Raw genomic sequence first — 10,382 nt, 5'->3', positions numbered from 1 at the left:
GGAGTAACAACAACTTTGTATTTAACCCTTTCAGCACCAAAAATTTTCTAATAGTGTGGAATTAGCAAAAAAATGCCAAGTTGAACTGGTGATAAATGCAAAAAGGATGATGTGCTATGTATATGCATTGCATTATCATACATTTTAATACAAAACATATTTTTTATATGTATATATTTATATATATATTTATATATTTCTGTTTATGTATGGTGATATTGATATGAAGAAAGATATCAATATTTGATTCATAAGTTTTATTATTTACAAGCATTAGTCTACAAAATGTAAATTTGGTGAACTTCCTTCCAAGAGAAAATCTTTTATTTTCATTATATTCAAAACTCGATTCGTAGGAAATAGCAGCAATTGCCAAAAAATGGCTAAATGTTCTTTTTTGGTTTTTTCCTAGTGGTACAAATTTCCATGTACCAATAACGTGTAATGAATGATAAACATACATAATTAAATAAATTAAAATAGACTGTATAGGATAACATGCCTGGCCAAAATTGATCTTTATGTTCATATTGATAAATCTTTTTTTAACTTGATAGTAATAGCGTCAAATCTATGTGTAAATAATAAGTATTATGAAATGTAAAATTCTATTACCAATTATCAATAAATCTCATAAAACGTATCTGCTGATTCATTCAAAACAATAGCATGCATAATGTTGTTTCGAAGTAGTAATTTCTAACGAAATCCAAGCGCTACAACTACCAAATTAAATGATTGAACTCAGGACTTATGATATTATTATATTATAAGAATGCGATTTAACCTATACTGGCATTAAAAGGGTTAATTATTGTTGTGTCAGATAAATGTTTTTTTCTCTTTTTTTTATCAACAAATGAATATACTCTGTGCTGCATTTCGACATTAAAAATCTATAACATCTTTAAACAAGACGATTAGCTAAAACGTTTTGATACAGATATGTGAAGATATCAAAATTCTTAGGATTAAGAAATATATCAAGGAATTTGTGAAAATAATGTAGCTGCAGGAACTCCAATTATATGTACGTCAGTTACACACACACATATTGTAAGAAGTTCATAGTGTAAATTCGGATTATCACCAAGCAATTCAATTTTCTCCCCCCCCCCCTTTCTTTCTTTCTTATAATTCATTCTTAGTCAGCACTTGCATTATTTTCATCAGTATTTGTGCTCTTGAATGAGATTCTATAAGTCAGTAATCCGTACGTTATTGGGAGTATCATGATCCTTATGATCTCGAAACACATTAAAACGAAACGAGATAATCGAGGTCTGAAATCCCTTGGTAACGCGTAGTGTTTCACAAAGTCGAAGAATTTTACGAATCCGATCGATTCCAAGAGCCAAAAGGCTTTAGAGATGCGGAAGCTTTGAAATATTGAAGACTTACTGAAGCACAGAATATTTTGTAATTGTTGAGTACTTAATTCCACAAATACCTGACACGATTTAATCACTTTGTACGCAAACGTTTCATGCTCCCACACATGCCTATTTAACAATTGTTTTTCAGTGTTATTAAACGTATATTCAATGGAGGATCATTCACCGTCCAAATATATTCTAAGCGCTTTCTCTTTACGCGCATTACAACGTGACGCGGAAGAGAGTGGTAAAGAAGGTGATACTTCTCGAATTGCGATTTCATCGTACTCTTCTTGGGTTAATGGATGTGAAGTTTCCCTGCTATCTCTGTTAGACATAAATTTTACGAATCAACTATTCTGACATCTCATTGTAATCTTTTAGTGTATACCAGCTTAATTATTTCATGCATACCTATATAAGAACACAGCACCATCTTCAACATTAAATTCAACAAGAGTTGTTAATCCAATCCAGTCTTCCTCATTCTCAATTCGTACAATAGGCATATGTACTGAACCTTTCCCTCTTATTATATTTATATATTCTTCAGGTATATCCGATATTAAAGATAACTAAATCAAAATTCAATATAGTCATTTTATTAAATTCAATTACCAATTAGTTTTTTGTAATTAGGAAATGTACAAGATATTCAGTTCACTTACTTTTTTCATCATTTCTTTCAAGGTCGTTTCATCTAATACGATTTCTTGTGGTGGACCAATGTGAAATTTTATAGGATACCAGCGTCGGACAAAAACAATGACTTGATTGCTATTGGTAACTGGATCTTTATCAGGTAACTCTTGTACAATCATTTCAAATTGAGAATAATATTGGAAATCTTTAAACTTTTGATGATCTAAAAGAACTTTTGAAGGTAACACAAAACACTTTTCCCTTAATCGACATCTTTCGTATGGTATTTCTATATTATATCTTCTTTTCATTTCTGCAAGAATCTCTTTTTTCGCCTGCCCAACAGTCATGTCTTCCGAGACTATCCATTCGAACAAAAATTTGCTCTGTAAAAAGTGTCGAAAAGAAACATCATTTATGGTAAAAAATAAATAATTTTTATAAAAGATCTTAATAATTTGCGTATTCGTACCTTAGCCGAATCAAGGAAAAATTGATGTAATTTTACTGTAAATTCACCATTACGTAAAGCCCGTCCTATTTCTATCCAAAGTTTCTCTCCGTCTTCATAAGAAACAAGTTGACTAAGTAAACAGCTACATTCTGACTCACCACATTCATCAAAATAACGACAAATTTTAAAATATTCTGCAGGTACACCAACGTACGGCTCTAAGTTTTTCTTCAAAGTATTGAATATCATTCTTTTATCCACTAATACTTTCAAAACTGTGATCAAAATAATCATCATTAAATATCTTCCCTATATATTTCCCTATATTTCAAATATTTTATAAAACAAGTTTAAGATACATACATTTCTCATTATGATTTGTATATGGGGTGGCTTTGAAATAATATTCTGAATCATCGATGATATTATCCCAGTTTTCGAGTCCAACTTGGTTTAACATTTTAATGGCGCGATTACTTGTACTTGATGGAAGGTAAGGTAATTGAAAGTCCTCGTCTCCTGGAGCATCTCCAACTAAAGTTTTGTCACTATCACTGAGACTACTATCTTCGCTATTACTTTGTTCAGGAGTATGCCATTCCTCACCCTCTACCAATTGTGGGCTTGCATTTCTTACTGAAGTATCTTCAACAAGCTTTCCACTTTTTGAAGTCTCATTGCATTTTGTACTAGCATCTCGATGCGGTTCAGGAACGCTTATTTTGGATGGACTATCAGTCACAGGTTTTTCTTTGTCTTTATTCACTTCGTCTAACATTGGAATATTTAATTCTTCCAATATTTCTGCATTCAACAAAATATAATATTATATAACTATAATTTTAGGAAATATTATGTTAGTTTCATAATTAAATATAATAATCGTCTTACCTTTGCTTGAATTAGGAGGTAACTTTATACGTAGTGTTATAATGTTTTCTAACTGTTCAGCAATACCACATATTGTTGTTTCAAAGTAAGATTTATTACACTCGGCATCGGCATTCGTACATACAAAGACTTTAATTAAATTACAAAAATCTGCAACTGCTAATATAGCGTCATCATTCTGTACGAGTATCGCATCTGTTCCGTGTTTTCGTAAAACTATTTTCATGTCGCCCGGATCCATATTAATAAATTTTCCTACCACCTGCTTATATTCTCTCACTGTTTGTGTAAATAAACCTCGTACATTTAATGGTCCTTCAATAAGCTTCTTTCTAGATACGTCGACGACGTACACTTTAGTTACAATACCTATCAAATAACAGAAAAACATTATTTTTCTTTCTACTAAAAAGGTATATATACATATGCGTAAATAAATACATACCACCTCGTAGGTGTGGCTCGAATTTTTGATCTTTATCACGTATTTCTAATAATAAACTATACCGATTCACTCGATTACCCCAAATACTTGCAAACGTTTCATGTTCTCTACCTTCGTAACTAGCCACGATTAACTCATTATTGTGATCGTAAACAACTAAACGACATTGATTTAAGCTCACCGTTCCTTCCAAGCCAAAATTCTTATAAACAATCTTTGTCGTTTGAGCCCATGTAACATTAGGCGAAAAGGGAAGTCTAAAATTCAGTTTCTTATCTTCTGTAGGATGTTGACAATATACTTTCACCTTAGGTGTTGCAAGATCTTTTTCACGACTCTCCCTGTCGTTATCTTCATTTTCTTTCATCTTTTTCAACAATTCCTGTATATGTTTTGGAAAATCTTGCACTTGTATGGGCAAAGCATTGCGAGCAGAATCAATTTGTCTATACATGAGCATGTACGCATTAGTACTACTATAAGCTCCAGTAAAATATGACCTGGTTGAACCACCACCATACGTTTTCTGAATATCGTCATGAGTTATCTGTAATATAATCAGACATTTTAATACTCCTTTCTGAAAGTATTATATAATATAAAATAAACATTTGCAAATACCTGTGTTACGCTTTGATCATTGAAACAAAACCATTCGTTTGTTCTAAAATCTTTTATATAAGCATAATAATGACCACCACTAGCACTACCGCTATGAATCATAATTGAGAACAATTCATAATTGTAAGGTCCTTTTGCTGCATTACTGCTACGATTTTTTTCGTTTTCATGATTATGCACAGTACAATTTGATGTTGAAGGTCCATTACTCATATCTATACCTAAAAATAAACTACTTGAATAGGTATTAATTATGGAATGCATATAATTTATGGAATCAATATACCTTCATCATCATCTTGGTCATGATTTGTTGAATGATTACTATTAGGAAGACTGTTTTCACAGGGAGGACAATCATCATCTAATGTGCCGCTATCTGTTATAGAGTTATCGTCGCATTTCGCTAAACTAATATTTTCATCAGTACTCGGAGATTCTTGATTTGGCATAGAAGCAATAAAAGAATTTAAATTTAATGTATCTGGAAAAGTAACCCTAAAATTAAAAGTTTAGTATGAAAGTATAAGACTGATAAAAAATGATTAACAAGGACAATTTATATGCACTCACTTATCATTAAGTTTTATTCTATGAAAGGTTTTGAAATCAAAATCGAATCGTTTAAGGTGAAGTGTCAGAAGATAGGGAAATTTTGTAAATTTTAATCCTTTATGAGCATCACATTTTTTATTACATTTTTCGCAATGATACTGATTGCTTCCTTCTAAAATTTCATGTTGAACAAATGCTCTTAAAGCTTCTTCCTATTACAAAAATAAATTTTTATATAAATTTAATTCATATATTAAAATATAACATTATATATACTTACCACACTTGTGTATGCCACATTACTACCAAAAGGTCTTACTGGTAATGGTATATCAAGAAAAGTGTCTTCTCTAGATTTTTCAGTACCACACTCAAGACATTTAACATAATCAATCATCTTTCCTAACAATATAAAAATCAAATTAGAAACTCATTTCTGATATATCTAGATGTTTCAGATATATATATTCTATAGTCAAATATACAGGGTGGTTGGTAACTGGTGGTACAAGCAGAAAGGGGGTGATTCTACACGAAAAAAGAAGCCAAAAATATAGAATAAAAATCTTTTTTAATTTTTTTTTTAAATTTTTCCATCGAGACAACGATCTACAGTGAGATCTGTTATAACGTACCGCATGCGTACCGAGCGAAAATTCAAAGTCGATTTTCTCGAAAACAAAGCCTAAAACGAAAAATTTTTATTCTATATTTTCGACTTCTTTTTTCGCGTAGAATCACCCCCTTTCCGCTTGTACCACCAGTTACCAACCACCCTGTATATACCATATTTTCAGATATATATATCGGGTTTACATTAGAATTAGAGTTAGGGGCATGAAACGAATCTTTGTTCGAATTACACGTTGTCGTTATGCAATAGAGAAGACATTGACTAGTACAAATACGATTATTATAGAATTGGACAAGTAACAGTGGTAATTAGATACTCGAGAAACTAGTGACAATGATCCTAGGTTCAACAACGAATCCGCGGTCAACGGGATGATAGATGAACATGCTCACAATATCTAAGTCGGACTCTTTGTTGAAACGTGGAATATCCACCGAGGGGTACAGACACTAAGTCACTCGCTAATACGACCTCACGAGAGAATGACTTTCCGTCGCGATGATGCTGCGGAGGAAAACTATGATGGGGTGTGTCTAAGGATTCGTTGAGGATAGCCTTCGTTCAGAAGGCGAGGGAAATTGGCGTTGCTGCTAATTGGTCAATCTCCATATCGGTGGTTAGAAAAAGACGCTAACCGCCCTCGAGGGGAAGTTGCTAATGGGAGATGCCGTTCGTTGAAAAATAGGTCTCTCCTATTTTCCCGTAGTTGAGACAAAGACTGTTTGTCTGTTTGAAGGACTTTAGGTAACTAGATCTTAGTGTTTATAACGGCCCTCGGGCTAGCTGATCACGTACTGTGGAGACGCGTCGGCATCTGGTAACCATCATACCCGAAGAATAGGATCTGCGTGTGGTGAGCCACGGGACAGAAACCGTTGGAATGTTTACGGTCGCGTGCCGCTACAAATATTTCTTTTAAGGAGAGCTATAGAATTACTCCGTACCTTTGTTAGACAAAGCGTTCATCCCGTGACCGCGGCTACGTTCGGCGACTGGCTGTAGCCTCGAGCCCAAGCTCATTATCACAAATCTCGAACAAATACAATCGGATCGAAAGACGACAATTGTTTAATTATGCCTATGATAGAATTTAGATTACGGTGTTAGGGGATTATCCCGAAGTTCCAAAGGGGAGGCTTCGATGTCCTTTCATCTCCGACATATATATACCATTTGGATAAATATATACCTTCATAAAGTCTGTTTATTAAATCAGCTTGTTCCGTATTTTTAAATTTTTGTTCTAAAGCATCAAACATAACTCTACATAGTTCTTGAATATCATGTTGTTGCCAAGCTTCTGTAGAATCCCAACCAAAACTTTTTGTTAGTGCTGTAGTTTCCACTGCTGATTTTGTTGATGTCTATAAACGTGCATATTTATTAAATATTTCGCAACAACCATACATTTATTAATCTTATAGATATCTGTAGATAATATTAATACCTGTAAATTTAAAAATAATTTCTGTAGTTGATATGGAATACTATTAGCTTCATCTTTTTCTGATCCTTCTACATATTCCCAATTATACAATGCATTCCGAAACTCAGGAGTCATATATAAAGCTTGTAATAGACTATTTAAGTAACATGTCATTGCTTGATTGACTAAACCGACATAGCCTTTAAAAAATAAACAATTAATGATAATACACATCTTATTACAAAAATATAAAATAAATATTACATACTTGTTTCAGACTTAATAAGACTTTTAAAATCAACATTATTATCTTCACCCCACACTGACGAATGATTAGGAGATGGTGGTGGAGGATTATATGCATTATATGCAGTCTGTTGGCGAAATTGCTTCTGCATCAAAATATCTGCTGGATCCATAACTACAAGTGTGTGCTTATGCTCAGTTGATGATTCTCGATCAAAAGAAAAATCCACACCAATTTCTGACATTGTTTTATCTTTCTTTTCTGATAAATCGATCTAATAGCAATAAAACAACTTTAACTTCTACATGAGCAAAACATTAAACCATTGATAAACGATTGTACTAACAATAGAACAAAAAGAAATATAATTACTAACCAATTTTCCACCTGATACTAAATACAACTTAAAACTGTCTGGTTGTATTTGACACTGCTCTCCAATATAAACATAAAGATCCTCACCACGGGTAGATTCATGAAGCAGAAGTCTGTCAGTAGTAAAGATTTTATTTTTAACTCCGGGTAGATTGCACTGAATGAAACATATTTGACCAGCTCTACAAACCATGGTCTGTAATAAAAAATTAGATACAACATACAATATTTGAATGAAATTTCTGTCTAAAAATAATACATATTAGATATCAAAGAAGACACAATATAGTACCTTATATAGATTCTAAAAAAATTATGTAATTTAATATCATTTTAGCTTACACAACATTAATTAATATTTGTTCCTTAGAAAAGAAACAAATTACTTTTAAACAAATTATACATTAATTGAAATACTTCAATATGAATAGCATGAAAATATTAAAATTCCAATAAATTAATTATACTTTACTTATATCATTTTTAACATATATCAAGATTATCAATCAACAAAAAGACTGAATAAGTATTACCCTAAATGTATGGAAAAAAAAGGAATAGTCGCTTTTAATTAACAAATATGATATTTAGAGATAATGTTACAAATGGATCAGTAATTTTCAGACAAATAAAATTGGCATTATGCCATACTAAAGGTAGAAAATGAGCGAGATCTACGCAACACAGTAAGATACTACTCTGCACAGTATGACACAGTAAGGAAAGCCTATAGAGCCTCCAGTTATATTTAGAATGTCTAAACGAAGACTTGGAAAATGGCTCTCTTCTCCGACATCAGAATTCTCCCCTCTTTCCCTCTTTCTTCCTCACTCTATTGCCACTTCCCTATTCTACACTTTTCTTTTTGTACAACTGCCAAATAAATGAAAGTGAGTTATATTAAGTTTAAAAAAAAACTAGACTTAATTTCCTAATGGAAAATTAAGAAAAGCAAAAATTACTTTTTACTACAAATACAAATGATAGTTTATGAACACAATGTGGTATAATAATTTTTTGTTAGTGTAATAAAATATAAAGAATAGTCTACAATTACAATGAATACAAGTCATTCTTGATATTTATAATATCTCTCAGCAGAGTTACATTCACTTTTAATACTTACTGGCAATATATATACGTAAGAGTCCAGTCCACGTATACTTCTTTATTGTTTCAATCTAAAAGATTTCAAAACAATATAAAATTGCAATTAACATTCCATCGAACTCAACATTTCAAAAAAAAATTTTTTAAAACTAACATTTTCAACTTGAGATATGTATATATAAAAATATATATCGTATTAAATTACATTTCACCAATAACTTCTTATTGTTACAGTCGCTGAAAGTAGCAATAAAAGTCACTTCTTCTTACATTTTTTGTAAACACAAACAAGACGACCATTCTTTTCTTTTATTCAAACCAACAAAACTAACGTTTTCTTTAATGAGGAATACGTGATCGAAATTTAATGTCCTAATCCTTAGCTAATCTCATACGAATAATGTGTTAAAACATCGTCATGTAACAGTACTTCATTTTCTTTTAATAAAAACAACACATACTGTAAACAAGTCACAATACGAAGAATCCACGAAACGCCAAGCACAGACAAAAATTTTTCACACTTTTACCGGTGTTACTGTGTTGTGGAGCCAATTAGACGAGAAGAGGACTGTGTTAGCGCGGTTGAAACGAAATGTTTATGCGATGAAAAAGCGATTGGCTAGACGAACGAAAATCGGCTGCGTAATAACTCAGGAGATCGGAATGCGCTCTCGTGCCAGTGGAACCGAGTTAAAACCCTCGGAGCCCGGACCTTCTGAAAACGCCGGAGGCGGATAAAAAATGATCCAGTATATGCATCACTAAATTTTCTTATTCTTTGTCATTATTTTTGAAAAATATTTTTTGCATCAGCTCAAATACATACATTTTGTTAGTGATATTATTTAAAAAAAAAATAGGTTTTTAGCATAGGCTCGAATGTGACCCGGTACATATATATGGAAATTTTGTTATCTTCTCGTCATTATTTTCGAAAAGATAGGTTTTTAACGTCGGGTCAAAATGACCCATCTTTAAGGGTTAGAACAAGAGTACAAACGTTTTCATCACACGACGAACGAAACTGTTGCCTGTCGATACGTACGACTGTTGGATTATATTAGTTAGCCTAAAAAGAAATGGAAACATTCAATTGATGCGACGCCAGTTTGTTTACTAATCCGACACTAATAAGAATAAACGTAATAAAAATCTTATGAAATAATTTGCCAAATACTCCTCTGTTCTTGTTTCATCTCAACTTTTTAAAATGACTTACTCTTGAATGACTCTCGCATTTCAAATTCGTTAATCATTTTTAGGTTCTTTTATCATATGGATGAATAAACGATGTAGTTTTCTTGTATGTCGATAGAGAAATTTTTCGGTGTAATACTTAAACTCTTACCGAAATCACTAAGAGACATGTGCGACGTTCACTTTACGCCATATTTTCTACACAACACAAGTTTAGTGCTGCCATGTAATAATGCTATTATACCAGTCGAAAGCATTTAAGCATAGAAAAGATGTAATGCAGATAAACGATTTGATGTATTTTTATAGAACTTTATTTGGGGAGTCTGTCTCTTATAAATTTAATATGTATTATATGTGTTATACGAATTAGTTTTAAATTTCATTAGCACTGTAACGAAACTCG

General features: G+C 32.1%; 1 protein-coding gene across 10 annotated transcripts; it reads right to left on the bottom strand.

The window, feature by feature from the left end:
* Nucleotides 1-238: 238 nt before the first annotated feature.
* Nucleotides 239-10,256, bottom strand: LOC117211638 (ubiquitin carboxyl-terminal hydrolase 47). Of its 10 annotated transcripts, none has more exons than XM_033455742.1 (17): nt 10,128-10,225; nt 8,793-8,847; nt 7,668-7,862; nt 7,313-7,565; nt 7,066-7,244; nt 6,808-6,982; nt 5,265-5,386; nt 5,003-5,196; nt 4,716-4,927; nt 4,430-4,650; nt 3,809-4,355; nt 3,364-3,732; nt 2,836-3,276; nt 2,491-2,747; nt 2,045-2,404; nt 1,791-1,951; nt 239-1,703 (listed from the first exon to the last, which is right to left on the bottom strand). In XM_033455742.1, exons 3-17 carry the CDS (start codon nt 7,857-7,859, stop codon nt 1,553-1,555), a joined length of 3,834 nt encoding a protein of 1,277 aa, XP_033311633.1. In that variant the 5' UTR covers nt 7,860-7,862; nt 8,793-8,847; nt 10,128-10,225; the 3' UTR covers nt 239-1,552. The 10 variants fall into 10 exon arrangements, with proteins under 10 accessions (XP_033311633.1, XP_033311636.1, XP_033311635.1 ...); XM_033455745.1 differs by lacking the exon at nt 10,128-10,225 and adding an exon at nt 9,307-9,432; XM_033455744.1 differs by lacking the exon at nt 10,128-10,225 and adding an exon at nt 9,238-9,426.
* Nucleotides 10,257-10,382: the final 126 nt, after the last annotated feature.

This window comes from Bombus bifarius, unplaced genomic scaffold, assembly GCF_011952205.1.
Source record: "Bombus bifarius isolate JDL3187 unplaced genomic scaffold, Bbif_JDL3187 scf7180000008240, whole genome shotgun sequence".
Taxonomy (NCBI): domain Eukaryota; kingdom Metazoa; phylum Arthropoda; class Insecta; order Hymenoptera; family Apidae; genus Bombus; species Bombus bifarius.
The sequence above is the reverse complement of the archived record's forward strand: the minus strand, read 5'-3'. Positions and strand labels throughout refer to the sequence as shown.

Excerpts from the sequence above, each read along its gene's own strand:
- LOC117211638 (XM_033455743.1), bottom strand. The coding sequence starts at position 7,859 with ATGGTTTGTAGAGCTGGTCAAATATGTTTCATTCAGTGCAATCTACCC. Across the intron at positions 6,983-7,065 it reads AATTATTTTTAAATTTACAG|ACATCAACAAAATCAGCAGT; the intron begins GTATTAATATTA and ends GCACGTTTATAG. Across the intron at positions 5,387-6,807 it reads AATAAACAGACTTTATGAAG|GAAAGATGATTGATTATGTT; the intron begins GTATATATTTAT and ends TTATATTGTTAG.